This window comes from Gorilla gorilla, chromosome 15 (assembly GCF_029281585.2).
Source record: "Gorilla gorilla gorilla isolate KB3781 chromosome 15, NHGRI_mGorGor1-v2.1_pri, whole genome shotgun sequence".
NCBI classification, from domain to species: domain Eukaryota; kingdom Metazoa; phylum Chordata; class Mammalia; order Primates; family Hominidae; genus Gorilla; species Gorilla gorilla.
In genome coordinates this window covers 70,083,608-70,101,359 of record NC_073239.2, presented here as the reverse complement: position 1 = coordinate 70,101,359, position 17,752 = coordinate 70,083,608, and the positions used below count along the sequence as shown (strand labels likewise).

Genomic DNA, 17,752 nt, shown 5'->3' with positions numbered 1-17,752 from the left:
TATGAAGCAAGGTTTAGATTCCAGTTTCCCAGTGGGAGTGGTGACACCAAGGTGAGTGATGGGTGTGGAGTGCCCTCGTATCCACCCACCTATGCGTCCTGGTTCTGTCTGGAGGCACCAGGGCCAGGTGACAAAACGTCCAGGCGAGGCCGCAGTAGGGCCTAAGGTCAAAAAGAGCAATGCTGAATCCTACATCCTGGGGCCCTCCTGACACGTAGCTTAAGGCTCTGGGCTCATGACCCACATTGTAAGGATGAGTGGGGTAAAGCCTATCCACATCTGGGCTGTGAACTCCAGAAGCGGGGGACCGAGGCAGCTGTGCATGAAGACCGCAGGGAAGGAGGAAGGGAGCCGAGGAGGCCCAAGAGCGGCGGGCGACCTGAGGCCACCCTGCCCTCCCAGCCAGAGGGGCAGGGGGGAAGCCCCGCGCGCGGCGCCGGTGCAGCCCGGGCTTCCGGGGCGGCGCGCGCGGCCGGGGGGCGGGGCGGGGGCCGAAGCACCGCCTACGTCGGGCTGCGTGACAATGGGGCCGGCCGCAGAACGCAGCTGCGGCGGCTGCGGGTCTCGTGGGGGCGGAGCGGCCGCCGCTGCCGCCGCAGCTCGGGTCGGGATTTGAAAGATTAGAAACTCCGGGTGGAGAGGGCGGCGGCGTTGAATGTGTGGCGGAAGCGCTGGGGGTCACGGCTCCGCGCGCCGCCGGGCAGCCGGCGGCGTCTCCACAGCATGAATTACCCGGGCCGCGGGTCCCCACGGAGCCCCGAGCATAACGGCCGAGGCGGCGGCGGCGGCGGCGCCTGGGAGCTGGGCTCAGACGCGGGGCCAGCGTTCGGCGGCGGCGTCTGCTGCTTCGAGCACCTGCCCGGCGGGGACCCGGACGACGGCGACGTGCCCCTGGCCCTGCTGCGCGGGGAACCCGGGCTGCATTTGGCGCCGGGCACCGACGACCACAACCACCACCTCGCGCTGGACCCCTGCCTCAGTGACGAGAACTATGACTTCAGCTCCGCCGAGTCGGGCTCCTCGCTGCGCTACTACAGCGAGGGTGAGAGCGGCGGTGGCGGCGGCGGCAGCTCCTTGTCGCTGCACCCGCCGCAGCAGCCTCCGCTGGTCCCGACGAACTCGGGGGGCGGCGGCGCGACAGGAGGGGCCCCCGGGGAAAGGAAACGTACCCGGCTTGGCGGCCCGGCGGCCCGGCACCGCTATGAGGTAGTGACGGAGCTGGGCCCGGAGGAGGTACGCTGGTTCTACAAGGAGGACAAGAAGACCTGGAAGCCCTTCATCGGCTACGACTCGCTCCGCATCGAGCTCGCCTTCCGGACCCTGCTGCAGACCACGGGTGCCCGGCCCCAGGGCGGGGACCGGGACGGCGACCATGTGTGCTCCCCCACGGGCCCAGCCTCCAGTTCCGGAGAAGATGACGATGAGGACCGCGCCTGCGGCTTCTGCCAGAGTACGACGGGGCACGAGCCGGAGATGGTGGAGCTTGTGAACATCGAGCCTGTGTGCGTGCGGGGCGGCCTCTACGAGGTGGATGTGACCCAAGGAGAGTGCTACCCGGTGTACTGGAACCGTGAGTAGCGGGCCGGGGTTAGGGCAGGACGGGCTGCCCCTGCATGGGCCGATGCGCACCGGTGTGGCTTTGGGACTGGTCGCCGCGAAGAGGGAGGCGCATGAGGCCTGGCGTTTGGCTGGGGCAGGATGGAGATTGAGCAGGGAGCGTCGGCAGCTGAAGGGTAAACGAGCAGATGGCAAAACCCAAGCTGCCTGGGGTCAGGAGGACTGGATACCTTCGGGGGTAGCGCCTCCTGGGTGAGCCGGGTGCTGCTGCCATCACCTGGAAGTGATCCAGGACCGGATCCGCAGCCCGAGGTTTAATTTCGTGATCTTACCAGCTTTGTCCACCTGGGGATCTGGTTCTGTCTCATTTACCCTAAACAGCCTATGATTTAAATAGCGGCACGTCTTCTGGAGTAGGAAGGTTTGAGAGGATCTGCTCGAGAATCAACAGCTTAGTTATGGATTCAGGAAAAGTAAAAGAATCCCTGGCGGGAAAGGAGATAGGTTGTTCCCACTGGGTGTGTTCGGAGAGGTGGAAAGCACTGCGTGAAGCAGCTCTGGCAAGTGGCTCCGCTCCCTCGGTGGAATACTGGATTCTGTCTCTTAGGTCCTCATTTACATATTTTTGTGTTTGCATCTTAACCTTGAAAAATTACCATTTCTGTGCCTCGTCTTCCTCATTTGTAAAAGGGGAGAAATTGTACCTACCTCACGGGATTGTTGTGAAAGTAAATTAGAAAATATACCTCAAGGGCTTGGAACTGTGGTTGGTACTTACGTGTGATATGAGTGTTAACAGTATTTATTAGACAACAACACAGATGGGTTTGTAGTTAGAATAGGAGGAAGGTGACCATAAATATCTGCCAGTGCATGCAGCAAATATTACGTATGTAATATATAGGAGATATTCAATAGTGACAGAAGTTACTGACCACCAGTATTATAATATGTAATATACACTTTTAATTTTCATGGGCCCAATGCCCTAACTCAGATGTCTTCATTGATTGTCACAACCTTTAGATCCTCCATACAACACTCTGCCCTCTATTAATTAGATGGATTGATGACAGCTTCCTTTCTGTATGTTAGGACCTTACCATCGGCAGAGCCCATCACCTTTATCTTTGTACTCTGATAGGGCCTAGTGCAATACATATTCAATAACCAGGTATTGAATTGCATCAGTGATTCTGATAATGTTAAAACATTCATATGTTAAGCATGACTTACTAAGATAGCAATTCCAACATGTGTCAAATCACCAAATAAAATAATAGCAGGAAATTTAATTTCTTACTGCACATTAAGATGATACTAAAGGCATTCATTACCATTTTTATAAGGTCAGATTTAGTGAGATCTGTTACATCATTCACTTTTTTAGATTATATACTCACTAAAGGCAGGGTATGTTTATATTCATTCAGTGCTTTCATATTCAGAATATTTATATGTGCATAACGGTACTCTTGTGAAGGCATTAAGAAAGATGGGGAAAAGGAAAATCCTTACCCTTTCAGAGCTTCCCACTCGGTGTTTCCTTCAAATAACTTAAACATAATCATAGATTTTTTTTTCCTGAAGATAGAAGTACCAAGACTTAGTGGAGTCAGAAAGTTGGATGAAAATACAGGGTATCCTTGGAGAGGGGATGGAAACCAAGAGATGAATCTTACCCTTAGATTAAACTGAAGTATATTCACCAAGAATACTGTGTGCTCTCTTGGTTTTTGATAAAATTGTTAATGCCTGCGTGGTACTTCACTGTTTACAAAGTGATTTTTGACATTCATTATTTTACAGTGATAGCAAGTTAATACCAACATTATATACATGAAGAAATGGGCTCAGCGAAATTAATGAACTTGTCCAAGGTCACTTAGCTAGAAAGTGATGAAGCAGTTCATTCATTAGTCTAGTGGGGGAATACAGTGCAGTATGCAAATAGCTTCTGACCCATCCAAGGGTGAGGGTATCAGGAAAGCGTCCCAGAAGATTTAAGACAGAGTCTTACAGGATGAATTTAATGAAGCAGAGAAATAGAGGGAAGGGCATTCCAGCTAGATGGGGCACATACACAAGGACACAGGTCTGAAACTGCGTGGCATTTTAAGGAAGTGAGGTCTACACCTGCAGGCACTGTGACACATGGGGTGGGTTTGGGCTTTGACCAACCACAGAGACCGAAGTATGTGAGGGATGGTGTTTGGTCAGGGACAGGATGGAAATTGTGAAGGGAGCACCTGCACATGAATGGCGCATTTGGGACAATAGCTGGAAAAGAGACAGGGTAGATATGCAGTGCTAAGGAGTTTGGCCTTTATCCTGCGAGTAATGAGGAACCAAACAGTAGAAGGTTCTTTATACTTACATGTGATTAATGACAATGCAAAAGTTGAGCTGGAGAGTTGGAAGCAGAATATCAGTAGAATGCTAGTGTCATAAATCAGGTGAAAACTGGTGGGAGCCTACAAAAGTTAACCTAAAGGTAATGTGGACTTATCTTTCTCCAATCTTCTTTCCTAAAGCGAATAGCCATTAGGCCAATTATAGCTTATAACTAGCATAAGAGCAACACCTATTTTTATCTATATTTTAGCATTTTCTAAATAGTTTTCTACAAGATACAATCCTGTGGATGTCCAAGCCCTTGTATAAGCTATAATAAAAACACAGTAGTGCTTTTTGTCTATCCTGTAATTTGCCATTTCTCACAAAATCTCATATAACTTTAATTGGTTTCTTAAGTCTCTGTGTGTAAGTTTTCACACTTTCTAGGAGGGTCCAGTCCCCGTATGGGTTCTTCAGCCTTTCTTCAAATAGAAAAACTCATACTATATGTTGCAGCTTTTGACCTTGCCCCCATTTTACTTTTCCTTTTTAGCTGTTTTGGAAACTGTCTGGTTAGTGGTAATAAAAGTGTTTAAAAAAAAAAGTGTCCAGTAAGTTCCTATGTAGAATGGTGGTATGAAGCCATTGGCCATTTAGATTTTTGTGGCCTAATTTAGCCCACTGCATCTGGGTGTCAAGGCCAACAAGTTAGCTGTACCTATTCTAAAAGAAAGATTTTATTTTATTCTTCCTTTTGAACTTGACTAGCAGATAAAATTTGAACTAATTTGGGGTACATGAATCAGAAAGCAGAACAGAATTTGTCTTCTATTAATGAGGAGCAATATTATTACATATGAAAAAATATCATAGTAAACATTTTTGTTTTATTGTATGTTTAGATATTCTCCTGGCTGCATGTGGACATTTTAGATAAAAACTAATCATTGCTGAGTAATGGTTAAGGGAACTCTCTTGTTTGCAGTGTTCTTCCTGTTTGTACTCACTTCATAGACTTGTTTTGAGGATTATTATATGTAACATCCTTATTACAGTGGTTGGCACGTTGTACTAGGTGTTAACTATATGTGGATCTCACAAAAACTATACACCTTATTTTTAGTTCACATACAGGTTAGTAAGGTTAACCAGTGCACAGTTGTTGAGTGCCCACAATTTCTTGTTATTACTCAGTACCTCATCAGAGGTGACAGAATGTCTGTAAGGAACATTGGCAAGAAAGTGGCCAAAGCATTAAGTAATAGCAGATGGGAAGGCATATGGAACATTCTAGAGATATTTCATGAGCTTAGAATAATTCAGCAATTCTAGGCCAGGCGTGGTGGCTCATGCCTGTAATCCCAGCACTTTGGGAGGCTGAGGTGGGTGGATCACCTGAGGTCAGGAGTTCGAGACCAGCCTGGCCAACACGGTGAAACCTTGTCTCTCCTAAAAGTACAAAAATTAGCCAGGCGTGGTGGCGAGCGTCTGTAATCCCAGCTATTCAGGAGGCTGAGGCAGGAGAATCCCTTGAACCCAGGAGGCAGTGGTTGCAGTGAGGCGAAATTGTGACACTGCACTCCAGCCTGGGCGACAAGAGCAAGACTCCCTCTCAAAAAAAAAAAAGAAATAATTCAATTCCAATGGCAGTGATGTGTGCAGTTTGCACTAGGGAGTTGTGTGATTTCTATTCATTGACTAAACTAATAAAGTTATTTAATTGACCAAATTTTTATATGTAGTTTCCAGGAGTCTTAACTATAAACCACAGATTTCTTCTTTCCCCTCTGTCACCCCCCACCTTCTGGTATACTTATACAGCCTACTTGCATTATTGAAATTTTAAACCATTTTCAGTTTCAAATGCTTTAGAAATAGACCAGTTGTTTTTGTGGTATATTGCAACAACGGGAAGATTATATTACCAATAAAATGAGATAAAAAAATTAGAGCTTTTCCCTTAATTACATAATGTTTACAAACTTGGTGTAGATGTGACCATGTTATTCATAATAACAATCCTTTGTGTGGCACAGGGCATCATGGGAAAATAATGGAGTCCCAGGGGGTAGAAGGCACTCTTTATTGACCAGTTTCTGTCTCCAATAAAGCAGGACTATAGGGATCGTGCCTGACCCTGAAAAAGTGTTGGAGACTTTTATCTTTTACTCTTTATAACTGTGTTATTTCCCACTAGCCTGGACTGGAAAGCAGCCTTGGACTGCATTGGAACCCTGACTGCTCGGTTTACATTACCAAGGCCCCAGTTTTCTGAGAACCCACCTCATCCTAGATCAAGTCTGCTTTAGAGTGCATTTTAGAATGCACAGTGACCTGCTAAAACAGAAAAAGGATGTGAATGGATAGTGACATGTATGGAGGGCAGGACTTGGCACCTGACCATGGCATTTGGGGCTTCTCTTTCCCTTTGAAATGCACCATTACTTTAAAAACAGATCTAATATCAGTTATTGATTCACCTTACGTGTGGCCAAAATGTTATAATGCATGTTTTGCAAGTGCTTTATGCAAATGCTTAGAGCAATCAGTGTGGTTTTCTTACCCCGTCAACCACCTCTGCTTTTCTTTCCTCTTTTACCGTTTTCTTATAAAAGAGACCTTGAGTATGTTTCTCTCTTCCGAATTGTATTTTGGGCCTTTTATCTCCATATAACTCTTTATAGTTTGTATTTTGCTGAGAACTTTGATGTCTGGAACCTACAGTTGATCCTTTTTTGTGGAGAGCAAGAAAAATCTGGATGTGCTGGTCAAGGAATCCTCTGAGAATTATGGACACTGGGGGAGGAAAGTGGATGTCAGGGAGGAGAACTAGAAGGAGAATGTATTATTCACAGGAAGCCTAAGATGAAAAATATTGGCAAAAGAGATTGGGAAATAGGTAGTTATGGAATTCCTAATAACTAGGGAATCTGACCTAAGACCTTTGTTTTTTCATGAGTGTAGTGGAATTTAAACTGTGCATGTTATACGAAAAAAAAAAAACTGTCAGCATTGATGAAGGGTACAGATACAGAGTCCCTTCTGTTTTTCCACAGTACACTCTAAAAGTTCAGTTAAAAAGTAGAACAAGGAAAAAATTTTTTGTAGTTACTGTATATAATGTACAGTTCTACTCTTTTGTGTCTACATTGGTAAAGAAAAATCGTACCCATAACAAGTGTTGAATCACTGACAATTGAGTAGATTAATAGGAAGAAAACCACAATGCAGATACTTTCTGATACTCCTAGATTAGGAGACAAGTGAAATTCAAGGTGGTAAAAAATTGGAACTTGCCTGTACCAGAGAACTGAAGAAAAACAGTAGCAAAATTGATACGATTGTGTAAGAGTAATTATATTTTATGTACTGCTTTTTAGCATCAACAGAATGTGAACAAGATTGAATTATACATTCATTCTTTTTTTTTTTTTTTTTGGGATGCTCTGTTGCCCTGGATGAAGTACAGTGGTGTGATCTCAGCTCACTGCAACCTCTGCCTCCCAGGTTCAAGCGATTCTCCTGCCTCAGCCTCCCTAGTAGCTGGGAGTACAGGCATGTGCCACCATGCCCGGCTAATTTTTATATTCTTAGTAGATACGGAGTTTCACCATTTTGGCCAGGCTGATCTTGAACTCCTGACCTCAAGTAATCCACCCACCTTGGCCTCCCAAAGTGCTGGGATTACAGGTGTAAGCCACCGCGCCTGACCTTTTTGTTTGTTTTGAGATGGAGTTTCACTCTTATTTGCCCAGGCTGGAGTGCAATGGCGCGATCTCAGCTCACTGCAACCTCTGCCTCCCAGGTTCAAGTGATTCTCCTGCCTCAGCCTCCCAAGTAGCTGAGATTACAGGCATGTGCCACAATGCCTGGCTAATTGTGTATTTTCAGTAGAGACAGGGTTTCACTATGTTGGTCAGGCTGGTCTTGAACTCCTGACCTGAAGTGATCCGCCTGCCTCGGCCTCCCAAAGTGCTGGGATTACAGGCATGAGCCACCATACCCTGCCCATTAATGTTTATTTTAATGTCTTACTACATTAAGCTATCTCTAGATAATATTTATAATCATTGCTCTGTATGTTTAAATAAACTCTATTGAATGACTGCTGGGGGTCAGGCCACCCTTTGGAAATGACATTGTTATTGGTACTTCTGTATTCCAAGACCTCAGATACTGGAAAATCCTTGAGAAATACAAATTCCATCTGAATGGATGGCTTTTCCAAATAATGGAGAGTTAAGCTTTTATGTGCTAGAATGTAATATTAACTATATGAATGGAAATCTCTCTGATATTACTAATTGTCTCTGGCTGCTTCTCAGTGGACTATCTTTCTGAACATTGATGCAGGATATCCTTTGAGAAACATGATATGGGACAAATAACTAGTTGTACTATGTTAAAACTTTTTTTTTTTTTTTTTTTTTTTGAGACAAGGTTTTGTTCTGTCGCTTAGGCCGGAGTAAAGTGGAGTGATCATAGCTCACTGCAGCCTTGACCTCCCAGGCTCAGGCAATCCTCCCACCTCAGCCTTCAAAGAAGCTAGGTCCATAGGTGCACGTCACCATGCCCAGCTAATTTTTAAAATTATTACTTGTAGAGACATGGTCTTCCTATGTTGCCCAGGGTGGTCTCAAACTCCTGGGCTCAAGAAGCCCTCCTGCCTCAGCCTCCCACAGCGCTGGGACTGCAGGGATGATCCATCACACCCAGCCTTATTAAAACTGAAGATTTTAAAGCACGTGCCATGGAATGCTCTGCTTTTTTTTTATTATTATTTTTGAGCCATCTCGGCTCACTGCAACCTCCACCTCCCAGGTTCAAAAAATTCTCATTCCTCAGCCTCCCAAGTAGCTGGGATCACAGGCCAGCGCCATCACACCTGGCTAAGTTTTGTATTTTTAGTGGAGACAGGGTTTCACCATGTTGGTAAGCCTGGTCTTGAACTCCTGACGTCGGGTGATTTACCTGCCTCAGCCTCCCAAAGTGCTGGGATTACAAATGTGAGCCACCGCTCCCAGCCTCTGCTCAGTAATTTTGGATGATGCACAGGGAGCAGAGTCAGAATTACTTCTAAGCCTTAGTGTAGACATTTAGTTAAATGCAATCCCACTCTTACATTTTGCAACTTACTACAACTACTTAATAGCAACTTTTAGTTCATATTTTATTGGCTGAGTCTGTTATTCTCATTCTGTAGAACTGCTTCTAACTAGGCCCAGGGTATCTCATGTGTACCTGACACACCTACTTAGACCTTCAGTAAAACTTGCATTTTAACATCTGGTACATGTTTCAACATTAAGTGCACCCAAGTTTGTTTATTTTTTAAACAAAGTCTTTGCTATAAATCAAAAGACAGTTGTAGGAAAGAGAATCTTCTTCAAACCAAAGATGTTGTTGAGCATCCAAACTGAGGAAAGAAAGCACAGTGTGGTTGCTGAAGCACTTTCAGTGACTCATATTCTTCCAGTGTGGCTATCTACTGCTGAAATGAACCTTTCTTATATGGCTAACACCATATGAGACAAGTGTACCTGTCTGTAAGGTTTAGGAAAAGATACTTGCCTTTGCTTAACATTCTCATTGTATAGCCAATCACTATTATGCTTCTTATTTAAGATTAGCACAAGTTACCCATGATTCCGCTTTTTGCCTTTCACTGGAAAACATTAGGACTTTATATTTTAGAATATCTGGTTGGATATAGTTGCAGTTTATTCTTTCACCTATTTACTGTTTTGCTTGTTATGCTATTTTGTGTAAACTACATTATCTATTTGTTTTGGTAGGGGAGAAAGGTGCAACTATGTCTCATGTATAGTGAATGCCCCTAATCTTGGAATACTGGGTTGAATCATTTGGAATTCTAATTGCCTGGCAGGATTCTGCCTTTTATGGAAAGACCTGCAATCCATCAAGAAGTATGATAGGCCACATACAAAGGTTGAGCCTTGTAAAAAGTAAAGTAGAAGTTCCTCTTCAAAGAGTTTCCTCCCCACCTAATTAAGAATAAAGAGTAACTTCTCTTAGAAGCAAAATTTATTCAAAGACCTGTGGTAACTTTCTTAAATATCTGCTAGCCATAATAAAGAAATCAATGTACTTTATGTTCTTAGCTCCTACAATTTAGCCTAAATATTTGCCCTCGCATGCTTATACTGGTCCAAGCAAGCATTAAGTCATAGCCTATTCCTCTTCCTTATTTGAAGGTGTTTTTACTTTTCTCAGCATTCCACAAGTTACTTCCTCCTTCCTTCGTTGTCCTCTGCCTTTGCTTCTTTTAAAAAGTTCTAAGTTGTTAGCCAATCAGGGCAGATACAGAATATGAGGTCCCGTTCCAGCCAGTAGAAACCAGACACAGTAGTAAGGTGGACGTGTCAGGTTATAAATGACCCTGTCTCCTTTGTTTGGTGCACTCTCATGGCAGAACTGCTGGCAAGTGTACCCTTTCTGCAGAAAGTAAAAATGGCCTTGCTGAGGAAATTAAATTTATGTTCAAGAGCTATTTCTTTACTGCACCGAGGAACAAGCATTTCTAACAAACATGGTTTACAGCATTTGTTTTCAAATCACCACTCACCTTACCACAGCTCATCAGTTTCATCTCTGCCACCTCCATTTCAATTCTTACTGGTTTTTCTAGGGAGGCAACATTGTTTAGTGTTTCAAGAATGTTAAGGACCACTGGATCCAGACTTGGCTCAAATCCCAGCTCTGCTGTACACTGTGACCTTGAGCAACTGAAATTCCCTGTGTCTTAGTTTCTTCTAGAAAATGTGGATAATACTATCTACCTCGTGATTGTTTTTAATAGTTAAAATATTTAAAGAACTTAAAAATATCCCGTGATGAATAGTAAGTTCTGTAAAACTGTTAGCTATGATTGTTTCTCCATCTTCCTGCCTATTCTTCCAAATTTCCAACCTGCTTGACATTCTTGGCTCTCCTGTTTCAATTTGTAGTCTGTTTCCTCACTTGGCATATTCTTGGCCTGCCATCTTGATAATCAACTCTCAAATGGGCACAGCCCTAGATCCTCTGTAACTGTTGCCTGCCTTTATGAGAAGCTGTGATTTTTGTCTGGTCTCTCAGGCCCCAGAAAGATCGGTGCTGTCTTGAGTTCTCCTGGCTTGGACCTGGGAGAAGTTCACCAGTCATTCTCTTACAAATCTATTGCCTATGGGAGAGGAGGAATTTTTTCCCGTAAAAGCATTCTAAATTCTTGAGCATCTGCTTTTGTTGGTATGCAGATCCTGTCACCAAATGTGAGAGATACCAACTTTATCCCCAGAGCTCATTTAGACGACTCTCCCAGCTACCAGGATTTTTGATAAAATAGAGAACTTTACAGTTTTCTAAAAGACTGCTCAGTTTTCAGTTAAGGCAAAGCCAGTAATGTTCCTGTTTTTTTTGTTTGTTTGTTTGTTTGTTTTTGCCATGCCGGCAAGAAAAAAATGGCCCACAATTCTTCTTATGATGGAGACCTTAGCATGAAAACTATGAGAGAATCCTCTTAATTGATCTGCAGTTAAACCAGCAGTAGTGGGGATGGCAGCTAGGTTCTGGCACTTAGTGTAAAATCTAACAGTATAAAATAATCTTGAATCTCTCCTTAGTCAATGGACATGACAGCCATTCCTTATCCAGCATTGGCAATAAAAACCATGTGGGAACAGATACACAGATCTTTGTTGTCAAATTCCCTTAGTTTGAATGCTTGATTTACCATAGTTATATGCCTTTGGCCAAGTTATAATCTCTGTGGCCTAATTTATTTCTCCTTTGTAAATGGGGATCATTCCTGCTTCCAAGAGTTATCATCAGGTGATTATTATTATTTAGATTTAATTGAAGTACATATATGCAGAATGCTTAGCACAGTACCTAGGTCAATAAGCGTTAGCTAAGCCAGGCTGGTATATTTGCTCTTTAAATAGAAGCCTATCTTCTGGGAATTAAAAAAAAATACGTGGTAAACCTGTTCTATTTGGGGTTGAGGGGAAGGATGGAAAGCTATGACTCTATCAAAATTACTTCAGCCTATACTTGATAACCATATATACACGTACATACACACATGTACTATATATATTTTCATGTACTCATCTTAAAACTACTTAATCACTCCAAGAGTTCTGGGAGTCACAGTGAAGTTTCACACTTCACCTTAATTCCTCCTTTGAACTCTGAATTTGAAGAAAATGTAGAACTTTCTAGCTAAGATGAAGACAACGGAATACTCTTCAGCTTCTGATTGCCTCTGTTGGATTCTCTAGTCTGCAGAATGGCAACCTGTGTTGTTAATTTCTAACACTTTTGTGTGACCAGTAGTTTGCAGATTTAATTGAGTGTAACAGTTACTGGGAAGATTGTTAAAATACAGATTCTCAGATCTTATCCCTGGAGATTTGGTACAAGAGATCTGAGCTAGGTCCAGACAATCTTCCTCTTTAGTAGAAGAAATTCTGTTTACAAGGGGTTCGAAGACCTTACTTTGGTAATTCTGTTAGTTCATAAACCCCCTAGTCTAAATGGCCAGAAGCTGCATCATCTTCACTTGTTTTCACTTACACTCTGAGAATTACCAGTTCAGTCAATCCAAGGTTGCATTTCAAGAGATTCTAGGGGAGTTAACCTTCTTCTGGCAAGTTAGTAGTTTTATTTAATCTCTTTTGTTCTTTCTACCTATGTATTGCCACTGTGTCCTTCTAATTTAAAACTTCTGTATCTTATTGATCTGTATTATTTTGTCAGTGAGGAGAAGGATAAAGTCTCCAACTATAATTGTGGGTATAGTTAGCCTGGATAAAGTTATATTGGTTTTTGCTTCATGTATTTTGAAGCTCTGTTTATAGATGTGTATACATTTAGGATTATTACATCCTTTGATGAAATACTGCCTTTATCACTTTGAAATATCCCCCTTTATCTCTGGTAATGTTTCTTTTGTTGAAGTCTACTTTATTTGATACTAATATAGCCACTCTAGATTCCTTTTGATTAGTATTTGCAATTTGTATCTTTTCCTGTCCTTTTGCTTTTAAACCTGTATGTGTCTTTACCTATCTGTTGGGTCTTGCTTTTTAAAATTCATTCTGACAACCTCTGCCTTTTAATTGGCATTTTAGACCATTTACATTTAGTGTGATTAATGCTAAGTTTGATTTTAAAATGAACATCCTGCTACTAATTTTCTATTTGTCCCCTTTGTTCTTCATTCCCTTTCTTCTCTTTTCCTGCCTTCTTTGGGATTGGATTTTGTTTAATGATTCTCTTCTATCTTTAATATTAATTTTTAGGGATACTTTTTTGTATTTGTCTAGGTTTGTGTTCTCTGAGTTTTTTTGGTTAGTTGTTTATTTTTTGAGACAGAGTCTTGCTCTGTTGCCCAGGCTGGAGTGCAGTGGCACAATCTCAGCTCACTGCAACCTCCACCTCCCAGGTTCAAGCAATTCTCCTGCCTAAGCCTCCCAAGTAGCTGGGATTACAGGCGTACACCACACTTGGCTAATTTTTGTATTTTTAGTAGAGACGGGGTTTCACCATGTTGGTCAGGCTGATCTTAAACTCCTGACCTCAGGTGCTCTACCCACCTCGACCTCCCAAAGTGCTGGGATTATAGGCATGAGCCGCTGCACCAGGCCTTTCTAAGCTTTTTGAATTTCAATTACATATATATGTTAGATCATTTGATATAGTTCCCCAGCTCATGGATGCTCTATTCTGTTTAATTTTTCCCCCACTCTTTTTTTTCTTTGTATTTCTATTTGCATAATTTTTATTAACTTATTTTCGAGTTTACTGATTCTTTCCTCAGCTGTGTTGATCAAAGGTATTCTTTATCTATCTTACCATTTTTCTAGTTTCTGGCATTTCTATTTGACTCTTTTAGTTTCTATTTCCATGCTGAAATTTCTCATCTAATTATACATGTTGCTTACCTTTTCCACTAGAGCCTTTAGTATATTAATCATAATTATTTTAAGTTTTCTAATAGTTCCAGCATCTGTGGGCATTTCTGGTTTGGGTCTGTTGATTTTTTTTTTTTCGTGGTCTCTTGACAGTGTGTTGGTTTTTCCCATCTTCTTTGTATGTCTTATAATTTAATTTAAAGTTGGACATCTTGTGGTGGGCAGTAGAGTATTTATGCCTAGAAATAGGCATGGCTTGTTTTTTGTTTTTTTTTGTTTTTGTTTTTGTTTTTGTTTTGAGACAGGGTCTCACTCTGTTGCCCAGGCTGGAGTGCAGTGGCGCGATCTCAGCTCACTGCAACTTCTGCCTCCCGGGTTCAAGTAATTCTCAAGGCACATGTTGTATTTCGCTAGACATTTAGTGTGGGGGATTGAGCAACCTAGTTGGGAGTTGATCTGTGTTTGGGTTTCATTATTGCTGTACTTACTATCAGTGCACCACAGGCTTCAAATTCCCATAGCATTGCCTTGCATTTCGAGTAGAGGGCTTGTTCGCCAAGGATTTTTCTTCAGGTCTGCTTTATTCTTAGCTTCAGGTTTTCCCTTTCCACCTTTATCTCAAGAAGGTTCTTCATGCTTTTACTCTCCCCCAGAAATAGATGAAACTTACTCCCGAACTTGGTGATGATGGTGTGGGCGAGAGTGGAGAAGGGACATTCTCTGTTGTTCTGGTTCTGCCTTATTCTTAAGCACAGTGTCTCTGGGTCTCAAGAGTGGAGCCTTCTCAGCAATTCTGCCGGACCCCAGCCATGAATGACCTCATGTTCTAGGCCCAGGACAATTTCCTGCCTCTGATAGTTTGCCTGTGTGGTTGTGGGTGTGGGTGTGGTTTTTTTTTTTCTCTCTCCTATTACCTTTTCCCAGCTGCTATGGTTCTTTAGTTGTTGCTTTTCTAGCAGCAGCTTAAGGCTTTCATTCCTTAGGTGAGATAGGGAGTAAGGATCTAGACAAGACCTTGTAAGGATCCAGGCAGACCTTTCCATAGCTGCCACTGTTCCCCTCTCCCAACCCTGCACTATAAAGGGGATACTTTTTCACGTTTCTTGCCCTTCCCTCAGTCTTTTTTATGAGTTCCTGGTAATATCTGTGGAGAAGAACCTGCAACAAGGTGTAATTTCCTCTCGTGTCTGAAGCCCCAGCAGTTTTATACTCTTACTATAGCCCACACTGGACCTTTAGCAAATTGCTGAAACATTTTTGCTGAAATCTTTTTACTGGCTTGTATGGCATCTGATGTCTTCCCCCTAAGTAAGCAAGTGCTTGGAGTGCAGTGGCACAATTTTGGCTCACTGCAGCCTCCATCTCCAGGGCTCAAGCAGTTCTCCTGCCTCAGCCTCCCAAGTAGCTGGGATTATAGATGTGCACCACCACACCTGGCTAATTTTTGTATTTTTAGTAGAGATAAGGTTTCACCGTGTTGGCCAAGCTGATCTTGAACTCCTGACCTCAAGTGATCTGCCCACCTCGGCCTCTGAAAGTCCTGGGAGTACAGGCATGGGCCACCGCACCCAGCCTTTAAGTAGTCAATTTTTAAAAAAACAATTTCTTTAAACTGTTTCTCTGAGTTTTGAAAGATAATTTTGCTGGATATAGAATCCTAGGTGGACATTTTTGTTTCCTTCACAACTTAATTATCACTTCATTGTCTTTCACTTCTATAGTTTCTGATGAGAAGTTTGCTATCGTTTTTATCTTTGTTCTTCTAACTTTCAGCTTTTTTTTCCCTGACAGCTTCCTCCCCCCAACCCCCTGACTTTATTGATGACTTGCAGCAATTTGATTATGATGTGTCTTCCTGTGATTTTCTTCATAATTCATCTGCATGGGATTTGTTGAGATTCTGGGAACTGTGGGTTTATCACTTTCATCAAATTTGGCTATTCTCCAAATTTATTTTTCTGTTCATCCTACCCCTTATCTTGGATTCCTACTACATGTAAGTCAGTATGCTTTGATATTGCTTCACAACTCTGTACATTTTGATATTGCCCTGTAGCCCTGTGATTTTCTTTTATTTTTATTTTTATTTTTTGAGAAAGAGTCTCACTGTGTCACCCAGGCTGGAGTGCAGTGGTGCAATCTCAGCTCACTGCAACCTCTGCCTCCCAAGTTCAAGCGATTCTCCTGCCTCAGCCTCTCAAATAGTTGGAATTACAGGCATGTGCCACCAAGCCCAGCTAATTTTTGTATTTTTAGTAGAGACAGGGTTTCGCCATGTTGGCCAGGCTGGTCTCAAACTCCTGACCTCAAGTGATCCACCTGCCTCAGCCTCCCAGAGTGTTGGGATTTCAGGCGTGAGCCACCGCCCCTGGCCTGCCCTGTTATTTTCTTTTTTTCTTTGTATTTCACCTTAGTTTCTATTATGTTTCTATTGCTGTTTTCTTGAATGAATATGTCCTGTTGCTATATTATGACTTTGAAGAATTTCACTGATCTTTTCTTCTGTAATTTCTAATTTACTATTGATCTCATTTGTTACATGTTTTATTTTTGATATTGTATTTTTCATCTCTAGAAGTTCATTTTAGGTATTTTTTTGTATCTTCTGTTTTCTTCCTCATCATGTTTGTATTTTCCTCCACCTTCTTGAATCTAGGGGGTGAGGAATGGTTGTTTTAACATCTTTTTCTGCCAGTTTTCCCATCCATGTTGTTTCTGGATGTTTTTATTGACTGACTTTTCTCCTGGGTATGTGTTGAATTTTCATGCTGCTTTGGATACCTGTTAGGCATATGCTTTAGATGTTTTTGGATTATGTAGGATTCCTTTAGTACTTTTGGGTTTTATTCTAATGGACAGTTAAGATACTTCAAATTAATTTGTTCTACCAAGGCTTTCTTTTGAGCTTTGTTAGGGTAGTCACAGCAGCATTTAATGGGATAATTTATCTCCACTACTGAGGCACTACCTTTCTGAGGACATTGCTCACTGCCTCTTGGATTAGGTCTTTATATTCTGACTGCTGATTGGAACATGAACTATTTATTGCCTTATATGAGCTCTGGAGATTGTTCCACCTGCTCCTTTCCAGTGGTTCTTTTCCCTGGCTTCAGGTAGTTTTCTCCTTTATGTGCATAAGCCAGTACTCAGCTAAAGAATAAAGGGAACTCTTCTAGAGATCTTTGGCACTGTCTTTCTACAGTGCCAAAATGCCATGTACTACATTTTGCCTCACAAATTCTAGGTCTTGGTGTTCCTGAACTCTTAGCTGTTTCAAAATTCAATTAGAGTGCTAGGCTTTGTTTGGATTAACTTTCCCTGTGCTATTGCCTGGAAACTCTGGCACTAAGCTTGTACTGTCTCACGCGCCCGTGTGAAGAGACCACCAAAACAGGGTATGAGCAACAAGGCTGTTTGTTTCACCTGGGTGCAGGCGGGCTGAGTCGGAAAAGAGAGTCAGCAAAGGGTGGTGGATTATCATTAGTTCTTACAGGTTTTGGGATAGGTGGTGGAGGTCGGAGCAATGTTTTGCGGGCAGGGGGTGGATCTCATAAAGTACATTCTCAAGGGTGGGGAGAATTACAAAGAACCTTCTTAATTAAGGGTGGGGGAAATTACAAAGCACATTGATCAGTTAGGGTGGGGCAGAAACAAATTACAATGGTGGAATGTCATCAGTTAAGGCTATTTTCACTTTTGTGGAGCTTGAGTTGCTTCAGGTGATCTGGATGTATACGTGCAGGTCACAGGAGATATGATGGCTTAGCTTGGGCTCAGAGGCCTGACATTACAGTGGTAGGAATTCTTTCAGTGATCACTGTCCTCTTCTGTCTTTTGTACAATATCTGAAAATCATTGTTACATATATTTTGTCTGATTTTCTAGTTATTTAAGGTGATGAAAGGAGCCGGGCACATTCCTCAGCCCCGGGCTTAAAACAA

General features: G+C 42.6%; 1 protein-coding gene across 8 annotated transcripts in view; it reads left to right on the top strand.

Annotated features, from left to right (window-relative positions):
- Positions 1–456: 456 nt before the first annotated feature.
- DDHD1 (DDHD domain containing 1) overlaps positions 457–17,752 on the top strand; it is a 106,480-nt gene continuing 89,184 nt past the window's right edge. For 2 of the 8 annotated variants that reach the window (XM_055361401.2, XM_031001905.3), the window contains exon 1: positions 511–1,570. In XM_055361401.2, the coding sequence (XP_055217376.2) occupies positions 724–1,570 (847 nt within the window). In that variant the 5' untranslated portion in view covers positions 511–723. Of the gene's footprint in view, positions 1,571–17,752 lie in introns of all 8 variants that reach the window. The other 6 variants (XM_019010178.4, XM_055361400.2, XM_031001908.3 and 3 more) reach the window with 6 other exon arrangements.